The 22,924-nt window shown below is 39.1% G+C and overlaps 1 protein-coding gene across 7 annotated transcripts in view; it reads left to right on the top strand.

The window, feature by feature from the left end:
• Positions 1–20,902, top strand: part of ESRP1 (epithelial splicing regulatory protein 1) — a 60,815-nt gene extending 39,913 nt beyond the window's left edge. For 3 of the 7 annotated variants that reach the window (XM_027973219.3, XM_027973218.3, XM_027973222.3), the window contains 3 exons: positions 5,533–5,683; positions 8,846–8,955; positions 19,384–19,495. In XM_027973219.3, the coding sequence (XP_027829020.1) occupies positions 5,533–5,683; positions 8,846–8,920 (226 nt within the window). In that variant the 3' untranslated portion in view covers positions 8,921–8,955; positions 19,384–19,495. Of the gene's footprint in view, positions 1–5,532; positions 5,684–8,845; positions 8,956–19,383 lie in introns of all 7 variants that reach the window. The other 4 variants (XM_060393944.1, XM_060393943.1, XM_027973221.3 and 1 more) reach the window with 2 other exon arrangements.
• The last annotated feature ends 2,022 nt before the right edge of the window (positions 20,903–22,924 follow it).

Below are 22,924 nucleotides of genomic sequence, written 5' to 3'. Positions count from 1 at the left end.
TTTTGTAAGACTTCTTAGGATGTTTTCTGTGTTAATGTGTTTTTGATGTATTGTGACTCATTCAGAGGAGAGTATATTCTCTCCTCTAATTTTCTTTTCCCTTAACCTCTTTCTCTAATAAGGTAGATAATGCTTTTGATCTCTGTCCTCTAGAGAAATATGACAAGTCATTTCATTGTTTTGTCATGCTATAACTGCTTCTACTTTGGAATGCTATCCGTGTTGCCAATGTTTGAAGTGAAGTGAAGTCACTCAGTCGTGTCCAACTCTTTGCAACCCCATGGACTGTAGCCTACCAGGCTCCTCCGTCCCTGGGATTCTCCAGGCAGGAATACTGGAGTGGGTTGCCCTTTCCTTCCCCAGGAGATCTTCCCAACCCAGGGATTGAACCTGGGTCTCCCATATTGCAGGCAGATGCTTTACCATCTGAGCCACCCGGGTAAGTTGTAATTATTATGAGAATTGTTTTTGAAAGAGTATATATTTAGTTTTCTTGGTTGTTAGACACCTTGGGCTTCAGTGTTTTCATGTATCTTCCCCTGTTCTGAAAAAGAATTTGTAGTGATGTATTAGGATACAGAGTATTTTTTTTTAATGTGATATAAATTAAGACTTGATAAAAATATAGGAAATGTTTGATAGTCTGGCAGTTAAATTAATATTGGGATAACAATCATGGGCTTTGGGCAGGAGGAAACTTGAATTGCACACTCATAATTTCAAAGGAAAAGAAGTCATAAATTTCTCAGGGAAATCCAGTTTTTCTCCTCGTTGAGTTTGAGTGTTATTACTCAAATCCATAGAGAGAACATGGGGGAGATCTTCCACTTTATAACTCATGTGTTTGACTCCAGCCACAAGTATACATATATCCCCTCCCTCTGAGCCTCGCTCCAGAAGTTTCTTAACATGATCTCAGAGTCGCCTGCTGACTGAGTCTTAGCAGCAGTGTCTGCATAACTGTGATGCTCTAGCAGTCTTTTGAAAATAAACCTTTGGGGAGAACCCCCCACCATGCTGTTTTCTTTTTCTCTTCATTTCTTCTCACCTCCCCTCAGGTCTTTGCTGGTTCAGGCAGCCCCAACAGGGTTTCTTAGCAGTTCAAGGGCAGTCTCCTTGTTAGTTCATACAGTCTGTCCATGCCCTGTAGGAATTCCGTGTTCAGTGTTGGGTTGACTCATTCATTTGGACCTTAACCCTTGGGTTCCTTTGTGGTTCTATCAGTTTTTGAATCTTTGCAGCTTTTGAGTACCGGTTACATTATCCCTGGTGGCTCAGATGGTAAAACATCTGCCTGCAATGCGGGAGACCTGGATTGGGAAGATCTCCTGGAGAAGAAAATGGCAACTCACTCCAGTACTCTTACCTGGAAAATCCCATGGACGGAGGAGCCTGGTAGGCTACAGTCCATGGGGTCGCAAAGAGTCGGATACGACTGAGCGACTTCACTTCACTACATTATTGGTACTATGTCCATCTGAGACTTTTTTTTTTCACAGAATGTTGGGATCTTAAGTTTCCCAACCAAGGGATTGATCCCATACCCTGCTGCAATGGGAACAGTCTTAACCACTGAACCACTAGTAAAGTGCTTCTAACAATTTAATTTTAGAGTAACCACTAGAAGAACTATGGTATCCATTAGTAGCAACTCCAGTTCGCTTCCCTTCTACCCACTTTACTTGCCCCTTCCTCATCCCTAAATAACTATGAATCTATTTTCTGTTTCAATGGATTTGCCTGTTCAGATGTTTCATATAAACAGAATAATGCCGTTTGTGGTCTTTCATGACTAGTTTCTTTGATTTAGCTTGTTTTTGAGGTTCATTCATGTTGTAATGTGGATCAACAGTTTTCATTCCTTTTTATGGTTAAACAATATTCCATTGTAGGAGTATACAACATTTAGTTTATCATCAGTTGTCAGACACTTGGGCTGGTCTATTTTCTGACTATCAATACTGCTGTATACATCTGCATTCAAGTTTTTGTGTGGACCTAGATTTTCAGCTTTCTTTAGTTAGGTATGTTCATAGGAGTAGAATTGCTGGGTCATATGGTAACTTTATGTTTAACTTTTCAGAAACAGCCAAACTATTTTCCAAAGGGGCTTCACCAACTTAACATTCTCATTAACAATGTTCTGGCATTTTTCCTTTCTTTACACCCTTTTCAGCTCTTTTAACTATTTTCATGGGTGTGGATTTGCTATCTCATTATGGTTTAGATTTACATTTCTCTAACTATTGATTTTGAGTAACTTTATATGTAGCTATTCACCTGTTTTCTTTGGAGAAAAGTTTATTGAAGTCCTTTGCACATTTTTTAATTGAGCAAATTTTCTCAACTTTTTTAGTTGTAAAGTTTCTGTATATATTCTAAGTAGGACATCTTATATGACTTACAAATATTTTCTCCCAGTCTGTGGGTTGTCTTTTCATTTTCTTGATGATGCCCTTTAAAGCACAAAAGTTTTTAAGTTTTGGTGGGTTTTGTTTTTGGCCGTACCACATAGTAAAATCACGGATTCCTAACCATTGGATCACCAGAAGGAAAAAGTCAAAGTAGAAAGTGTTAGTTGCTCAGTCATGTCTGACTCTTTGCGACCTGTTGGTATGTCCATGGAATTCTCCAGGCCAGAATACTGGAGCAGGTAGCCTTTCCCTTCTCCAGGGGATCTTCCCAACCCAGGGATCGAACCGAGGTCTCCTGCATTGCAGGCAGATTCTTTACCATGTGAGCCACCAGGGACTAATTCCCCAAAAGTTGTGAATTTTGATGCAGTTTTGTCATATAGAATGCAAGGTCATGAAAATGTATTACTACATATTCTTATAAGAGTTTTGTAGTGTTAGCTCTTGTACTTAGGTGTATTATTCATCTTGAATTAGTGTTTTATACAGAGTAAGGTAGAAGTCTCAGTTCATCCTTTTGTATGTGGACATTTCACTGTTCAGCACCGTTTACTGAAAAGAGTTATTTTCTCATCAAATTATCTTGAAACTCTTGTCAAAAATCAGTTGACCAGGGACTTCTGTGAGTCCTAGTGTTGACTCCATGCTTTCATTGCTGAGGGCCTTGGGTTCAATCCCTGGTCTGGGAACTGGGATCCCATGGGCTAACAAGCAAGCAAATGAATTGACCATAAATGTAAGTTTATTTCTGGCCTCTCAAATTCGATTCCATTGATCTTTGCCTACCGTTATGGAAGTACCATACCAAAATTACTGTAGTTTTATAGTAAAGTTTTTAGGAAATTCAAAATACTTTGCTCTTTTTCAAGAAAGTTGGGATGTTCTTGGTCATTTGTAATTCCATATATGTTTTAGCTTCAGTTTTGTTGATGTCCGGGGGGAAAAAAGACAGAATATCATAGCTATTTCATCAAATCTATACAATATTAGAGTATTGCCATTTTAACAAAATTAAATTGTCTGTTTATGAACATAGACTGTCTTTCCATTTATTGAGATGACTTCTATTTTTTAAGTGTTTCATAGTTTTTAGTGTGTAAGTCTTGCTGTTCCGTTGTCACTTTTTTTGTAATATTTTGTTCTTTTAATGCTATTATGAATGCTTTCCTTATTTCATTTTTGGGTTGTTCACTGTAGTGTATGTATGTATGTGAAAGTTGATCAGTCGTGTCTGACTCTTTGCGACCCCATAGACTGTATATGTAGTCCACGGAATTCTCCCGGCCAGAATACTGGAGTGGGTAGCCTTTCCTTTCTCCAGGGCAACCCAGGGATTGAACCTAGGTCTCCCCATACTGCAGGTGGACTCTTTACCAGCTGAGCCACAAGGGAAGTCCTGTTGTAGTATACAAAAATGTAATTGATTTATTTTGTACATTGATCTTATATTTGTAACCTTGCTGCTTTGAATGAATGCTGCCTGTATGGGGGGAAGCATTGAGCAGGAGTTAAGAAATCTGGGTAGTTCTTTGGTTTTGTGAAGAGCTAACTGGTTGTTAGACCTTCGGGAAATTATTTAACTCGTAGTTTCCGTTTCTACCTCTGTGAAAACAAGAAGGTGTGGCTGAATGATGGCTAAAGTCCCTCTCAGCCCTGAAGATCAGCACTCCCTCTCTGCTCACAGTTACACATAGATTGACTTTTGGTCTCTAAACAGACTCTCCTTGCAGAGAGTTGTAAAAATCTCTCCAAGTAACTCAGATATGCAGATGAGTTGACAATGACTGTTTTAGAGACTTAGATTATGGGCAGCTTGATGTCAAGTAATATTTTCAGGCTTCCATATTTTAGATATGATGAAATGGAAGAACGGTGATGGAAATAGCAAGAGTGAGAATAATAACAGAACAAAAAATTACTGCGTTTTATGGTTTGTGGAGTATTTCGATACGTTAAGTCATTGATGCTGAAGGACAGTTCTGTGAAACTAGGAAGTGTTTTCATTCCTGTTTAAGAAATGAGAAAATTGGAGTTCAGAGAAATTAAGTGACTTGTTCAAGGTTACTGTGCTAACAAAATGGAGGCTAGGATTGGATTCACCATCATCTGGTATCATTCCTGTTAAGCCATCAGTTAGGATTATGTAGGGTAGATAATCTCAAAAATTTTTAGTCCCTTTCATTATGTTTACTTGTCTTTGAAGTGGGATAATTACCTACTTAGAATGATTTGTGCTAATAATCTAAAGCTGTGAATCTTTATTGCTCTTTTAAGCTAATGACTTTTTAAAAAATCCCTATGCATATACAAGTATCAAGCAACTAATTGTGAAAAACAGATTGGTATGGGACATGGTGAAACTAATTTCATAATATGGTAATAACTTGAGTTACTACATAAAGAATGATTAGTTATTCATGTGGCTTGTGTTTCTTGGAGGTAATTGTTGCAGATACACTAAAAGGACCCACCAGGAGTTCCCCCTCATGTTAATGGTGGTCAGTGGAATTTGTTTTGCATCCCTTCTAGTTTACTTGGCCCCTCCCCCAACACACACTTTCTTTTTCAGTTCGGTTGGAAGAATGACTCATGGGTGCTGTAGTACTTTGCTCTCATATTGTTCTGTACTTAACTGTTGTGCATTTGCTTCTATACAGGGAGAGAACAGTGTGTTCTTGGGAGCAATCATTTTGTATACTTCTGGTCTCTGGCTATGGTTCTGTTACTCTTTTGTGTTCCTGACTTTCCTTGCCTTAGTATTCCTAGTAATTAGCCAGTTAATCATCAACGAGCTGGGCTTTGGAAGTGGTGCTATGGTTGAGTGGCTGCAGAAGTTTCCTTCTCTCCTTCCTTCACTTAAGAATCTCGGACAGAACCGGATCTCTGGGGACACCCTGCATCTAACTCCGCATTAACCCTTCTGTCTTTCCAACTCGGGGCTTTTGTAGAAATGGGGGACAGAATAGCTTGTGGTGTACTTACCTGCCTTGGGAGAGAGAACTGAGAATTCTAAGAAAGGTCACATTGAGAAAGTGTTTCTTTAAGTAACTATTGTTTTTAGAGTAAATATTAGACATTGTCTGTTTCTATTGGTTCATTGTGCTTTCTCTCCCTTTAGCCCCCCAGGTTCGCCCAATAGTCTTGGCTACTTCCCTACAGCTGCTAATCTTAGCGGTGTCCCTCCACAGCCTGGCACGGTGGTCAGAATGCAGGGCCTGGCCTACAATACTGGAGTTAAGGAAATTCTTAACTTCTTCCAAGGTTACCAGGTCAGTACCTTGAAGAAGAAAAATACTAAGCGCCCTTATTACTTAAGCTGATGTGCCTAAAGAATGCAGCCAGGAATATTCTCTGAAACTCATGTGTGTACAAGTGCTTTTAAATAGATTTGCTTTTTGAAGAAGCAGAGTCAAGGGGGACTCATTATCTGAGTGCTTACTTCAAACTCATCCCTTTGGAAGGATTAGGGCTCTTCCATGGTGTTTTAATTACTTCCACTTAATCTTAGGTGCTTTTCTTTTTCTCTCTTTCAGTTGGGCTACTTTGAGAAAGCTCTTTATGCACACAGTGGTGTGGGTCTTTCCATCTAGAATAAGATTGGCTAAGAAGGAATTTTCTTCAAAGTCAAATTGTTGACTAACAAAAAAATAAGAGACTTTGAGTATTTAAAAAGTAGTCTGAGTCCTTTCTGCCTGGTATGGAAGAAACAGGGTGACTCAATGAATCTTTAGATGGTAACTCTTGAAAAGAGCCGTAGGAAGTGTTTCTTTTATGATAACTCTAATGAAACTGATTTTTACTGTTTTCCATTTTTCGAACACTACCTGTGTCCATCAGTTGTTCTTTGATTTTTGGTAAGAGCTCATTAAAAGCATGCAGAGTCTTCTCATTCTCATCTCACCTGAGAGGATACTTTTCCTTCCTTAAATCACATGGTTAGACCCAAACTCCTTCTTCCCTACAACGTCTAAAAATCAGTATCTTGCAGTCTTTTACTTGCACTAAAAGCAAAAATGGTCTTTCCTCTTGGAGCTGAGCCTTGCTTGAGTCATTAGAGTTGAGAAGCATTTGTAGGGCTAATCATCAAGTCCTGAAGCATTAACCATACAAAACGATAAGGGTTTTGCCTGCAGGCGCAGTTGCACTGGCACTCTTAGAATAGGTTTACAAGGTTGGTGTCCATGAACCATGGAGTCGCAAAGAGTTGGACATGACTTGGCGACTGAACAACAACAAATCCATAAATCGTGGAGGATTGTGGCGCTCAGCTAAAGCAATGTCAGTGGGGATGCCCCAAACCTACCAACTTACCAGCATGGGATATTTTTTGACAATTGAAGAAAATCTACGTCTGATAGTGAAAGGCTGAATGAAATTGGACAAAAGTTATGTTTTGTTACTGCTTGGCTTAGCACATTCTTTGCAGACATAGCTGTTTTTCAGAGATCAGCAGATACTTTGCTTCTTCCCTACCTGTTGGAATCCTTAAGAATGGTAAAAAGTTACTTCCCAGACTTCATATCTGATTCACTAGATTACGAAGAGAGAATTTTACCAATGGCTATTGAAAAGATAAAATCACATGGAGAATACATTTGAGTTTTGTGTTTTCTCCCATGATTTTCCAGTTGTTTTGACGAATTAATTTTTATTACATTCAAACTGAATAGCGTTAAGTGGTCATGCATACAAACTGTATGAGAGTATACAAAACTGCTCTTCTAATGGGTATTTATCAAACCACAAACACATAATAGCAGTTATTTCTAGATTTATGGCTGAAAGATTTACAGGCTTCAAAATTAAGATAAACTACTACAGATTGACGTTATTTTATCTTCTAGTAGCCTCTAGGGAATTATTTAGTGTTGGAGCAGACCTAGTATAATCAGAAGCAAAAAGATTCTGCCAAACTATTTTGTCTCAAGGCATTTGCCTTCATTTCTGAAGTGCTTGGAATTTATGAACTGGGTAGATAAATTAGGATTACATGGGAACCTCAGTTATCTAATTCAGCATATCGAATTATTCCTGAATAGTTCTAAGGTAGTTAAAATGCATACATTCAAAATCTTTTGTATATAACCTAGTTTCATGTCACTCTTACATAAAATTTTACTTTCTGCTGTCTTTAAGAGTCCTTGCCTTCTTATTTCTTTTTGCCTGTTCTCAGTTGTTTTAGTAATGGCCACTAACCATGAAGCTCTAGATTCTTTTAGATATGGCTTTGTCACAAGATAAAAAAATCAGTGGATGACTTTTTTAAAAAAATTGTTCTGAAGTGTAATCTTTATGTCTATCTTTATATATGGGGCCTTTATTGCTGTTGCTTACTTATTGGGAGGTTTTCATTTGATTTCTGGGTTAAAATTTATCCTACATAATTACATAATTTATTTATGTAGGTAATAATTATGTAGGTAATAATACCAAATCCTTGGTAATAATTGTTTGAATGAGTGAATGAAATCTCTTTATGGTTTCTGATTCTGTCTTTTAAAACATACATATATATATATTATAATGGCATATGTCATTTTTATAAATGTTACTTTTAATTTTTAGATCTTTGGTTCCCCTTTCCTCAGCAAAATTCTTTCTATAAAACTATTCCCACTTAATTTTTCCTTATTTGATTTGGGGTTGAAGGGGCTGGAAAGGGCTGATTTACAAAAAGAGAAGAATTGTGATTCTAAAGCAAGATGCAGGATATAGGTTCTGCTATCAAATCTGCATTTTTGTAAATTAACCTGAGTGAGGCCCATTTTGATAAATGAAATTAATAGAATGAGAATTGAAAATATGAAGGCAAAACTAAAACTTTACTGATGAGGACGTCATTCTGGTCGTGGAAGTAAATCTTTGTCTTTATTTTGGTTGATGGACCTCTTACTCTGAAATGGGCTCTTAGGTGTCCTTATATTAGTCCTTTAACTTTTTCATTTGCTCTTGGCATTAAGCTTTGCTGTCAGTGGCTTTGCATTTTCAATAGTGCTAATTTTCTTTTCTCCTCCAAGTACTGACTTTAGTGATTATCTCTTTGGGTCGCTCACTGCTCTTAACTTGCTGCGCTGCTGAGAGAACTAGATTGATACTACAAATACAGCTAATGCTCGTGGTGCCATGGAAACTGTATTGTTAACAAGATCTGAGTTGTTTGGTAATGTTGTGGTACACTGTTCTTTTTCTATCTGCATGTTCATCTAACTTCCCGCTTAGAAGAGATTTTTATGGTATTTAGACATGTTAAGTAAGAAACGATTTGAGATTCACAGTTACTTATATGGCTTGTGTCAGCGTTAACTTGTTTCCTATGGTTTTAACGTCCTGTATGTAATTCAGTTGGTAGAACTATTCAGTTGAAATACTAACCATCTGTAGTGATTGTTTGTCCATCTTTTGATCCTGTTTGTTTTAACTTGCATTTTTAGTATGCAACCGAGGATGGACTTGTACACACAAGTGACCAGGCCAGGACTCTATCCAAAGAATGGGTTTGTATTTAAGGGCCCCAGCAGTTAGATCATCCTCAGAAAAGAAGGTAAGGCTCCATGCTGTGGAAGTTAAATTATATAAAGGGCCTAACAAAGAGAGATCAAGAATCTCGATGTTTTTTAAGTCAGGTGGGACTTCTCTTCCCTTTATGTGATATAAGAAATGACAGAAATTTTGGAAGAAATGGAGACTGAAATTAAGATTGTCATCTTAGTATCTAAGCGATATATATGGAAGCGGTTGTATGTTATTTTGGCGTACGGGAAAACTTCCATTTGGAAATTATTTTAAAGTATACAGTTAAATGATATTTAGTATATTTGCAATATTGTGTGACCACTATTTCTGTCTAGTTCCAAAACACTTTTATCAGCTCTGAAAGAAAATCCCATACCCATTAAGCAATAGCTCCCAGTTTTCCCTCCCAATAGACCCAGGCAACCCATCTACTTCATTTCACATGTTTTTGAGGTTTATCCATGTTATAGTATGTATTAGTACTTTATTCCTTTTTTGTGACTGATTAATATTCCGTTTATCAAGTCAGAATTAATATTCTGGCTCGATGGACATGAGTTTGAGTGAACTCCAGGAGTTGGTGATGGACAGGGAAGCCTGGCGTGCAGCAATCCATGAGATCACAAAAAGTCAGACACGACTGAGTGGCTGAAATGAATATTCCATTGTATGGCTATATGAGATTTTTTTTTCCCCCCATATATCTATTGATGGGCTTATGGGCTGTTTCCACCTTCTGGGTACTGTAAATAGTGCTAATATGAATAATTATGCACAAATATTTGAATATTTTAAATTATTTTGGGTGTATATTTAGGAATAGAAACACTGAGTCATATGATAACTCTATTAAGTTGGTTATACCTTTTTTTCCTAGTTTCTCTTTTCTAAAGTTGTGATAAAATAATATATAACATAATACGATTTTAGTCATTTTTTAAGTGTACAGTTCATGGCATTAAGTACATCCACATTGTTTACAAAGTCTAGCTCCTGAACATTTTACCTTCTTATGCTGAAACTCTAAATAACATTAAACACAGTCTCCTATCCCTCTTTGCCTAGCCCCCTGGAAACCATTATTCTTTTATGTTTCTGTGCATTTGACTATTGTAGTTACCTTATAAATGGAAAAACACAGTATTTATTCTTTCGTGGCTGACTTATTTCACTTAGCCTAATGTTTTTTAAAGTTCATCTGGATATACTTTTTAAGTATGCCTCATTCCAAAATGATTGTAAGGTTTTTGTTGCATGTCTTCCTCCTCTTCTAAAACTAAACCTAGAGGAAAAGGATTCTGATAGCTTTTTGAATAATTTTTTCTCCCTGCTAATTCAGTTCAGCTCAGTTGTGTCCGACTCTTTGCAACCCCATGAATCACAGCGCACCAGGCCTTCCTGTCCACACCAACTCCCAGAGTTCACTCAGACTCATGTGCATCGAGTCGGTGATGCCATCCAGGCATCTCATCCTCTGTCGTCCCCTTCTCCTCCTGCCCCCAATCCCTCCCAGCATCAAGGTCTTTTCCAGTGAGTCAACTCTTCTCATCAGGTGGCCAAAGTATTGGAGTTTCAGCTTCAGCATCAGTCCTTTCAATGAATACCCAGGACTGATCTCCTTTAGAATGGACTGGTTGGATCTTCTTGCAGTCCAAGGGACTCTCAAGAGTCTTCTCCAACACCACAGTTCAAAAGCATCAATTCTTCAGCGCTCAGCTTTCTTCACAGTCCAGCTGTCACATCCATACATGATCACTGGAAAAACCATAGCCTTGACTAGATGGACCTTTGTTGGCAAAGTAATGTCTCTGCTTTTCAATATGCTATCTAGGTTGGTCATAACTTTCCTTCCAAGGAGTAAGGGTCTTTTAATTTCATGGCTGCAATCACCATCTGCAGTGATTTTGGAGCCCCGAAAAATAAAGTCTGACACTGTTTCCCCATCTGTTTGCCGTGAAGTGATGGGACTAGATGCCATGATCTTAGTTTTCTGAAGTAGAGCTTTAAGCCAACTTTTTTATTCTCCTCTTTCACTTTCATCAAGAGGCTTTTAGTTCCCCTTCACTTTCTACCATAAGGGTGGTGTCATCTGCATATCTGAGGTTATTGATATTTCTTCCGGCAATCTCGATTCCAGCTTGTGTTTCTTCCAGCCCAGCGTTTCTCATGATGTACTCTGCATATAAGTTAAATTAACCTTCCCTTAAAAAATATTAACATTGTGTGTGAATCTCCTCAAAAGAGCTAGTTATAAGGAAGGACATGGTCAGGAATTGGTGTGGCTTATTTCTTTTTTTTTTTTTTTAATTGGGTTGCTGAAATTGTTTTTTTGGCATGTCATTTGGTAACCGTTTTCATGGCCAAGGACTATGTGGGCTTGAATCACATGGATTCTAAATTAGAGAAAAATGTTGTCATTGCAGTATTGTGTTTGAGAAGATGACAGTTGGGGGTCTTAGTCTATCATTCTGAAGTTGTAGAAGCCCCAGTTCTGGATTGGAAGTGTTGATTCTCTGCCATTTTCAGTGGGGTTTCAAGATGCTATCAAAGGGCCCACATCCATGGAGAATTTTCCAGTCCACAGACCAGTCCACTGTGCATTTTCTAGTACATGATGATGAGAGCACTTCAGGTGTTCTTTGCTCATCTCCCTGATGCTGCCTATGAACTTGACAAGCACACTGTGCACAAAATACATGTTTTGAATAAGAAATGACTAGAATTGAGGATTTCTCTGGTCATCTAATGGTTAGGACTCGGCAATTTCACTGCCAGGACCTGAGTTCGATCCCTGATCAGGGAGCTAGATCCCAGAAGCCTCACGACCAGAAAAAAACTGACTAGAAGTGCGACATTTTGAAATGTCCTAAATTGACTATGACCGTTACTCAGTACCGCTAATTCTATCCTAAAGTTTGTATATTTAGGGTCATGGTAGGATAACAAACCAGGTCCTTTGTTAAAATCCAGGCTTTTGCATTTAACATCAGATTAATCTGCCTTTATATTGAGGAGTTTTAAAAGCTCACATGGAATACTGTATGAAATACTTGGCATAAGTTATCTCATTTAATTATATCAACAACCTTGGGATGTAAGGATCATAAAAGTATTTGTGCTCCTTGTAAAGAATTTGAAACATATAGACAGTTTCAAGGAAATCAGTAATCATCCCACCATCTAGAAATAGCTACAGTGAATGATTCTTTTTAAGTTCTTTTTTTATATGCCCTCTAGGAATTTTGAACCTGTTTCTTTCCCTGTAACCTTTGGCTGTGACTGTATATTTGCATATTTTTCTCCTCATCCACATGCATATTAAATTCATTAGCATTAGTCATCTTTGACGCCAATAGAGTGGCATGTGCTCTGAGAGCACTTTTATATCTGCAGTCTCATTGGAGTTTCAACACAGCCCTGTGAGGCCTCAGGACATGTACCTTGGCTCCATTTGTCAGAGGAGATGAAATCCAGAGGGATTAGACAATTTTTACAAGTCATACAACTAGTGACCAAGCTGATCTAAGACCCGTAGTTTCCAGCTTCACTCTTGGTGCTCTTTCCTTTGGGCAAATGAGAGCACAGCAGTAAGTGTTTGCGTTGAACTAATAGTGACCCAGAATGTCTACATCCTGATTCCTGGAACCCGTGTCTTTTGCCTTACCTACCAAAAGGTGTAAATTAAGGATCTCGAGAGGAGGAGTTTATTTTGGATTACCTGGGTGGACCCTAAGCGGGATTATAGGAAAGAGACAGACAGAGGTCAGGTAGACACATGAGAGAGGAGGTGGAGGTATAACTACCAGAGATCGCAGTCAGGCAAGGGACACCTGTAGCCGCCAAAACTGGGAAGAGGCCAAAAGGAGATGTTTTTCCTGCACCCTACCCTCTGGAGGGTGTGCGGCCTGGCTGACACCTTCATTTCTGACCTCTGGCCTCCAGAATTGTTAAGAATAAATTTCCCCTTGTTTTAAGTCAGTTTGTAGTAATTTGTTACAGTAGCCGCAGGAAACTAATATGTTGTGTAAAAATTCACTGAAAGAACAATGTCACTGCTCGTTATAGAATCAGATAAAGGTAACCAAAGCCCATGGTGAGGTCTGGTAAAGTCACACTCTGTCTTTTCCTGTAGCCTTGTCCCCTCAAAGGAGCCTATATTTGCAGAAAGTAAAAGTGAAGTCGCTCAGTCGTGTCTGACTGTTTGCGACCCCATGAGCTGTAGCCTACCAGGCTCCTCTGTCCATGGGATTCTCCATGCAAGAATACGGGAGTGGGTTGCCATTTCCTTCTCCAGGTGATCTTCCCGACCCAGGGATCGAACGCGGGTCTCCCGTATTGCAGGCAGACGCTTTACCCTCTGAGCCACCAGGGAAGCCCAGACTGCCCCCTAAAAGATAATGCTTGCTTTTTTGGTCATAAGAAACCCCTAAGGACAGCTCACAGGCTATTAAAGATGCCCAAAGTGTGTATGCCCAGCAGTGGGATTGCTGGGTCATAAGGTAGTTCTATTTGCAATTTTTTAAGGAATCTCCACACTGTTCTCCATAGTGGCTGTACTAGTTTGCATTCCCACCAACAGTGTAGGAGGGTTCCCTTTTCTCCACACCCTCTCCAGCATTTATTGCTTGCAGATTTTTGGATCGCAGCCATTCTGACTGGTGTGAAGTGGTACCTCATTGTGGTTTTGATTTGCATTTCTCTAATAATGAGTGATGTTGAGCATCTTTTCATGTGTTTGTTAGCCATCTGTATGTCTTCTTTGGAGAAATGTCTATTTAGTTCTTTGGCCCATTTTTTGATTGGGTCGTTTATTTTTCTGGAATTGAGCTGCATAAGTTGCTTGTATATTTTTGAGATTAGTTGTTTGTCAATTGCTTCATTTGGGCATACACACCGAGGAAACCAGAATTGAAAGAGACACATGTACCCCAATGTTCATCGCAGCACTGTTTATAATAGCCAGGACATGGAAACAACCTAGATGTCCATCAGCAGATGAGTGGATAAGAAAGCTGTGGTACATATACACAATGGATTATTACTCAGCCGTAAAAAAGAATTCATTTGAATCAGTTCTGATGAGATGGATGAAACTGGAGCCGATTATACAGAGTGAAGTAAGCCAGAAAGAAAAACACCAATACAGTATACTAACACATATATATGGAATTTAGGAAGATGGCAATGATGACCCTGTATGCAAGACAGGGAAAGAGACACAGATGTGTATAACGGACTTTTGGACTCAGAGGGAGAGGGAGAGGGTGGGATGATTTGGGAGAATGACATTCTAACATGTATACTATCATGTAAGAATTGAATCGCCAGTCTATGTCTGACGCAGGATGCAGCATGCTTGGGGCTGGTGCATGGGGATGACCCAGAGAGATGTTATGGGGAGGGAGGTGGGAGGGGGGTTCATGTTTGGGAACACATGTAAGAATTAAAGATATTAAAATTTAAAAAATTAAAAAAAAAAAAGATGCCCAAGGGGCACTTCAGAGAAGGAGGTTGTGATGACTGGCTGGAAAAATGCCTCCTCACATGGCCAGAGTTCTTGTCGCCTCAACTTTCACTGTGAGCTCCAAGCCTTATACTCAGGATCTCAAAGGGCAGGGTCAGCTCATAAATTTAAATTTGTCAACAGGTGCTTCCTAACTGTGTTTACAACTATATTTTGCATACATAAGGAGAAGATAATTCTTTTGAGGGAACAGTTCCTTTCTCTGTAAAAATTGGGGAAAAAAATAACTTCTACATATGTAACATTTTTGGGTGTTAAGAATTAGGTGGATTAATGAGTATAAAGTTACACAAACTAAGGTTCTTTCTGTATACAAGTACCTATTTTGTTGTTCTGAATACAATAATCATTACAGGGTTAGACGACTCTCTACATTCCAGACTTATTCCGATTTTACTAGTGTTTTCGTTAATGTCCTTTTTCTATTCCAGGATCCAGTCTAAGATTTCACATTTAGTTGGTTTGTCTCCTTGGTGTCCTCTGGCCTGTGTTAGTGTCTCAGTCTTAGGTTGTTTTCTTGACCTTGACAATTCTGCTTTACACTGTTCTTGAAGTCTTGTGGGCTGTCCTTTAGTTGGATTTGTTTTTTTCTTGTGGTTCGACTGGGGTAGTAGGTGTTAAGAAAGAGTATATGGAAGTGAAGATCCCGTCTCATGAAGTTTCATGATATGTATTATCTGTTGTGTTGTACCCAGGTGACCTCCCTGATGATATCAATTTTGATCTCTTGGTAAATGGCTTCATCCATTCAGGCTGTCTTAACACAATTCTGTGGATTTGGCTGGCTTATAAACGACAAACATTTACTCTCTCACAGGGTTCTGAAAGCTGGAAAGTCCAAGATTAAGTGCTTCTGGTTTCCTTGTGTGTGTGTGTGTGTGTGTGTGTGAAACGTTTTGTCTGTTTACAAGGTATTTTTGGAAGCTCTTGTAATGCATTAAGCCTGGTATTGTCATAGCACCTAAGTTTCATGGAAAACAACAACAAAAATCTCGATGTAGCTCTCATTTGAATAGGTGTGTTTTTTTCTCTTTTTTTGGCTGCACTGGGTCTTTATTGCTGTACTCGGGCTTTCTCTGGTTGCAGTGATTAGAGGCTACTTTCCAGACTCCGCATTTCGGTGGCTTCCCTTGTGCTGAGCACAGGCTCCGTGTCCTCGGGCTTCAGCAGTGGCAGTGGCAGATGCAGCACTAGGGGCTGGCGGGCAGTAGCTGTGGCACATGGGTTTAGTCGCCCTGCAGCGTGTACGATCTTCTGCAGCAGGGATCGAACCTGCGTCTCCTGCTTTAGCTGGTGAATTCTTAACCACGGGGCCTCCAGGAAGTCCTGAAGGGTATTTTTTTATTCTTGGTCTCTTAAGTGTATAGTTTGGATTACTTTGTAGATTGAATAAAAGTTTTCTTTTCGATCAACATAGTGGCTAATATTTTAGTTTCTGCCCCCCAAATTCAAGATATTTTTTGAATAAAAAAGAGCAGCTTTGAAAATTGGACAAAACTTCTCTCTTCCTCCTCCAACTAGGATTATAAAAATGGGCCAGAATGACAAATAAATATTGATTCTTTTGACTTAACTGACTAACAGCCTTTCTTTGATTAAAGAATTTGAGTTACGGGTTTTATTTTATCTTAAAGGAAGAAGAAACTGTTCTTCTGTCCTAATCAAAGATCCCACCTATGAATTATACTTTTCAGAAAAGAGATGTCAAAATTATTGGGAGGAAATGAAATATTACAACTACAGACAGTCCCTACATACGAACAAGTTCTGTTCCGAGAGTACTTTTTAAGTCCAGTTTGTTACTAAGTCCAACAAAGTTAGCCTAGATACCCAACTAACACAATTAGCTATATAGTATAGTACTATAATAAGCTTAAAATGCTTTTCACACAAATAATGCATAAAAAACAAACATGAGAAATAAAACATTTTCCATATTACACACAGTGCCTTGAAAAGTACAGTAGTACAGTAGGGCAGCGGGCACACAGGGGCTGGCATGGAGTGAGCAGGCGAGGGCAGCTACTGACCAGAGGAGGGATGGGCGGTGGGGCAGCCGAAGGACCGGCGGCAGTAGGAGACGCAGGGCAAGCTGCACCTTCCCTCGCACGCCTGACGCTGATGGCCCAGGATCTGGTTCTTTGCTGGCTTAGCTTCTGTCTACCCTCTTGAAAAAAACGATCCAGCGACATCTGGGTAGTAGCTGTTATTTCTCGTCATAGAGGACGCAGTAGCACTGGATCGCATTCTGAATGGCTGCTGCAAACTCCTTGAGCCGCTGTAAGTTCCCCCGCTGTTCCTCAAAGACTGACGGTGCCTCCTCAAATAAACAAAATCCCCTGCCATCTCCTGTGTCGTGAATCTCTTCAGTTCTCTGTTTACTTCTTCCCTCTTTTCTCTCTTTGTCCTTTCTCTGGGCTTCCAGTGCCATCAGGTCTCTAACTTGTATTTGCATCTTTGAAAGTTCGCAACTTGAAGGTTCATATGTAGGGGACTTATGTAATCAGAGTTGCAGGCATTTTTTTCTTTTTAAGGTGTGTAGGTTCATTGCATAGGACATAACACCAGTTGGTGAAACCAGGTATCTTAAAAGGATTCTTTGTAAATATACATAGAACTTTTAATGGCAGCTTAGTGCAAAATACAGCATTATATGTTTTGACACAGATCTTACTAGAAACGAAAGACAAATTTGCAGTTGTACCTTAAAAGTTGTCTTTGCATAAGAGTGTTTGCTCTTCTGCAGCTATAGGGGAATATGAAACATTTTCTCCTTATCTGTCTGAGATTTTCTTTTTTGTTGTTGTTGACAGCTAGGAATCTACAGCTGCATTGCTAAATTCTAAAGTTGCATTGGATACCATGGGGATTAAAAGGCAGGTCTGAGAAGGTTAAGCTTTTAATTTTTTCAGAACTTGTCCACATTTCCACAAAACATGAAGATATAACTTTCAGCATCTACAGTGATTTCCTACTGGAATACTAGTAGTCTGGGCTGACAATGAGGAAGCTAGAATTCATTGACTCTGATAACAGACAGGTCCATAGTTGACCAACTTGGCTGCATCCAATTCCTCACTCTCAGCCCAACTCGCAGCAAATCCTGGCTTGCCGCCCTTCCACTGCCAAGTCCAGAGGAAGCCAGGGCTTCAGTGTCACTGGCCTCACTTTAAGTCCATCTCTGAAACCATTGTGGCCAAGGGCACACAGGCCTCTAATGGGCTATATCTGGGTCACTTGTTGGGCTCCGTGGTAAAGTTGCCTCTTTCTGGCCTTGAGACTGGGGGCAGGGCAGTCATTTAAGGAAAATCAGGTGCTATTGCCAAAAGATAGACAAAATAGATACTGGACAGCAATAATAATGTCGGGTCATTGATAGAGATTTTCCTATCCAAATTTAGTATCCAAAGTGAAAGTGAAGTCACTCAGTCGTGTCCGACTCTTTGCGACCCCATGGACTATAGCCTACAACGCTCCTCCGTCCATGAGATTTTCCAGGCAAGAGTACTGGAGTGGGTTGCCATTTCCTTCTCCAGAGGATCTTCCCAACCCAGGGATCGAACCTGGGTCTCCCGCATTGTAGGCAGATGCTTTACCATCTGATCCACCAGGGAAGTCCTGGAGCAGGTTTCAATGCATAATATTTTAAAGCTAAGTGCTAAATTATGGTCCCTTTGAAAACCACATTTAAAAATGAATTCTAACAAAGAAACAAAAGTTTCTCTATTCTTAAGAGTACCTGAATCTAAATCTGTATTCCAGTTTTGAAATCTTTTATATTTTTTATTTTTTGCTATATGCTGATTCTTAGTTGTGGCTGATTCTTAGTTTGATTTTCATTGCAGTGTGCAAACTCCTCGTTGTGGCATGTGGGACCTAGTTCCCTGACCAGGGATCAGACCCGGGGCCCTCTGCATTGGGAGCACAGAGTCTTAGCCACTGGACTGCCATGGAAGTCCCAGAATCTACTTCTAAAGCAAATCTAGGATTAACCACAATTACAAATTGGCCATATGAACAGAACTAAACTCTGAAGAACTATATTTCTATCTTCATTTCTGTTTCTCATTTACATGTGAAAGTATACACATGCCTAGTTAGTTTTCATTTTAAAGATTGTGTGTGGGATATAAGTAAATAGCACAGAAGAACCAATTTGCATTCACATTCTAGATCTTCCAATTACTGGCTTAATTGCTCTGTGCCTCAGGTTTCCCATCTGTAAAATGGGGGTGACATGGCAATATAATAGGATGGTTGTAAGGATGAGATAGTCCACATAAAGGTGGTTTTTATAGATTGGCCACTGACACATAGAACTCTTTTGCTACAGTGTCATTATTTAGTGCTTTTTTTTTTTTTTTCCTTTTGGCCACACCACGTGGCATGTGTGGCTAATTCTCCCACCAGCTATGAAACTTGTGCCCCCTGCTTTGAAAGCATGGAGTCTTAACCACTGGACCACCAGAGAAGTCCCCTCTCAGTGCTTCTTACTGATAACAAATATTCTTGTTTGAATTTTTTTGAAATTTCTTACATTAGAATTTAATATTAAATTTTTGTCTTACTGGCTTGATTTATTTAAAAAATGGTATTGAACCTCCACTATCACTAAAATGCTTGGATAACTTGGGGACCCAGAATAAGGAATGGAGAGAATAGTCTCCTCACAAAGGATTTAAGTGGGGAGGTAAAAACACACATTATCCCATGCATGATAATATGGCTAGGGTATTGTGGAAATGCCAGTTATCACATAAACTTCACTTGTCAGCAGTGTATTCCCTGAGAATTTGCTGTGTAAATACCAATTATGTCTGTAAAATACAAATTTGGAATCCTTTTAAGATTTTTAGACAGTCTTTTTTATGGCGACTAAGAATTGTAAAATTGAGAGACTAATTTTTTCTTTTGTTCTTTTTTTTTTTCCAGTATTTGAAAGATGTATGGAGATCCTGAAACCTTCAGACATAAGACAACTTCCAGCAACTTCAGGAGAAGTTTGTCTACACTCAGGCTGCAGTATTTTCAGCAAACATCACTGGACGGTGGGCAAAGGCCCTATCTTTTGGTGGAATGAAAAATTTGAGCCAGTGAAGCCAAATTCTCATTGCAAGCAGCATGCTTGACTCCTTGCTCACTGCAAACAGGCATTTAAAATGTGAATTTGAAATCGGGTGTCTCCATTACTACCAGCTAGTATGGCATCATAGGTGTTTCCTAAGTTTTAAGTCTTGGGGGGAAAAAAAATACTCCACTAACATCTGCCATCTCCACCAGGAACTCTTTTCTGGAAGCTCCATTTATGTGTGTTCCCACTCTTCTCCCCATCTTCTGCACAATCACGTGCTCTTCTGAAGTAAAAATAAGGTCTTGGAGTACGTAAGTCCCAGACTTAACAAAAAGAAATAAAGCTATTATTTTCCCAGTCTCTTGGCCATCACAATGTCTTACAGTTAAAAGCCACCAAAAAACTATTTTTAAAACACCTTGGAATAAGTGAGAAGAAATGGCACACCCATCACAAAACATATATAGTTTAAAAGTTGCAATTTTTTCTCAGTGGGTATCAGTTGTAATAAAAATGAACTAGGGGCCAAAATATAAAACCAAAATGAAGCAGCTATATGTAGTTATTAATTTCTAGTTCGAACTGTAACTGAATACTGTGGCTTCATATGTATTATTTTATACTATACTTTTCCCATTATTGATGGTTTGGACTTTAATAAGAAATTCCATAGTTTTTAATATCACAAATGAGAATATTTGAACAGTGTATTCTAGAAAGCAATATACTAACTAAAGTGAATGCTTGTATATAATATAGCCTTAATCCTTTTTCTCTAATGCCTTAACTGTCAAATAATTAAAACTTTTAAAAAGCCTAGGGTTATAGTCAGCATGCTAGACTGAGAGGTAAACACTGATTGATGAGAACAGGTACGGATGCTGTCAGTGTTTAGCACTATGTGTTTAGCTGTGTTTATGCTCCAGAAGTGCAATATTAGACACTAGCTAGATAGTACTGCTGCCTCGTGTAACTCCAAAGAGAAAAAAACAGAATTTGATTAACCGAGTGCACATGTTCCTTTAAGTTACTCTTAATGTCCTTAGCTTGAATGCAATGCCATACAGATTCATGTGGCTGCTATTTTTATTTACTTTGCATTATTTTGATTAATACCTTCAATGGAAAGCCAAACATTCCCTCTTCACTGACCAGTAATGGCCCTTTAACTGCAGTAGGAAAAATAAGAAAAACCATGTTGTGTGAAAATTGGTGATAACTGGCACTTAAGATCATAAAAATAGTTCTTTATACTTGGCTGCCTTAAGATGCTGTTTGCCCAGAGCTCTGAAAGACTTTAAGATAGGCAGTAATACTACAATACTACTGAATTTTTGTAGAATTGTTACATTTGATAATAAAACTTGCCTGTTGAATCTCCATGTTTGCATTCTGTTTTGTAATTAGAAGAGTTAAGGGTAGTAGGTGAAGGGTGTGGTGGGTAAAGCCGTCTTTCCTGAGGTGGTAGGATATTTCCTTAAGTTACTGTGAGTATTTGTAGGTGTGCTCTCTTGTGTCTGACTCTTTGCGACCCCATGAACTGTAGCCCGCCAGGCTTCTCTGTCCATGGAATTTTCCAGGCAAGAATACTGGATTGGGTTGCCATTTCCTTTTCCAGGGGATCCTCCTGACCCAGGGAATCGAACCTGCATATCCCATACTTCCTGCATTACAGGCAGATTCTCTATTGCTGAAACACAGGGGAAGCTATCAATGATTAATGCACTCCAGATACAGATTAAACAACCAGCCTTAGAGTATAAATCATTGAGACTTTGATCCCAAAATTCTTAAAACTGTAGTCATAGTTATTAATATGTAGTCCTTGCATCTTATTATTAGAGCTCTGTTTGCTTGATAATTTGAAAACTTATTGGAGCCACATAAGACATTTCTTAAAAGCCATATAATAAAAGCTAGAACTCTAGTGTTTCTGAATCCCACAGACTTCTTTATTCCAGTTTCTCTGCTAATTCTGAGTTCTCCAATATTCTCTCATCCAAATTTTATCCATTTTTTAGGAACCAGGTTAAGACTTGCCTGACTTCCGTTTTACAGTTACATATATTGACCATATCGTTATTTGATGTATGTACTCTTTATGGAGTTCGATTCAAGATCTAGTACATTTTTACACACATGATCTTGTTAAGTACTCATCAAGTGAAGTTTAGTTCACCTGGGACACTTTTGCAATCTCAGTCCTTGCCCATATCATTTGTAAGAGTGAAGCAATTGCTTTCCGGTTTGTGCTTCAGCTTTGGGTGTGAAAAGGGAGCAGAGCCCTCTGGGTAATCTAAGGTTCTGCTCCAGGTTCCTGTACCTTTATGTCTGGTAGGCATTTAATGCCCAGCTATTCCTTGCCTTAAAGAAAAACAGGTTGCCTAGGCTAAGGAGATAGCTATTTACCTCCTTGAAATAGTACCTCATATAGTTGCCCTTAAGGCAGAAAAAGAACATAGGCGATGGTATGAGATTAAGAAAGGCCGGTGGGAAAGAATTGAGAATAGAGAGTATATATTTAAAAAAAAATCTTAAAATCCGTCTCTTAGGTTTATAGTTGGTTACATAATTTCTGTTCCTCTCTCTGCTTCCCCCAGCTCTTTGGGGAAAATGTTTTTAACATACACAAAAATAGAATGATGGCCACCAAGCCTCTATCCAGCTTCAACAATTACGAACTCAAAGCCAATCTTGCCTATAGATGGATTATATCATCAATTGTTAAGTCTGTTACATACAGGATTATATGTAGTTATATTGTTCAGTCACTATGTCGTGTCTGACTGTGATACCATGAACTGCATGCAGCATGCCAGGTTTCTCTGGCCTTCATTACCTCCCCAGGTTTGTTCAGACATGTCTATTGAGTCAGTGAGGCCATGCAACCATCTCATCCTCTGTGGCTTCCTTCTCTTTCCCTCAGTCTTTCCGAGTGTCAGGGTTTTTTCTAATGTGTCAGCTCTTTGCATCAGGTGGCCAAAGTATTGGAGCTTCAGCATCCATCCTCCCAATGAATATTCAGGGTTGATCTCCTTTAGGATTGACTGATTTGATCTTGCTGTCCAAGGGACTCTCAAGAGTCTTCTCCAGCAGCACCACAGATTGAAAGCATCAGTTCTTTGGCACACAGCCTTCTTTATGGTCCAACTCTCACATCCATACATGACTATTGAAAAAACCATAGCTTTGACTATTCAGACCTTTGTCTGCAAAGTGATATCTGCTTTTTAATATTGTCTAGGTTTGTCATAGCTATTCTTCCAAGGAACAAGTGTCTTAATTGCATGGCTGCAGTCACCATCCACATTGACTTTGGAGCCCAAAATGAAATCTGACACTGTTTCTGCATTTTCCCCATCTATTTGCCATGAAGTGATGGGATTGGATGCCATGATCTTA

The sequence above is a fragment of the Ovis aries genome, chromosome 9, assembly GCF_016772045.2.
Source record: "Ovis aries strain OAR_USU_Benz2616 breed Rambouillet chromosome 9, ARS-UI_Ramb_v3.0, whole genome shotgun sequence".
Taxonomy (NCBI): Eukaryota; Metazoa; Chordata; class Mammalia; order Artiodactyla; family Bovidae; genus Ovis; species Ovis aries.
This window is presented reverse-complemented; position numbering and strand designations above follow the sequence as displayed.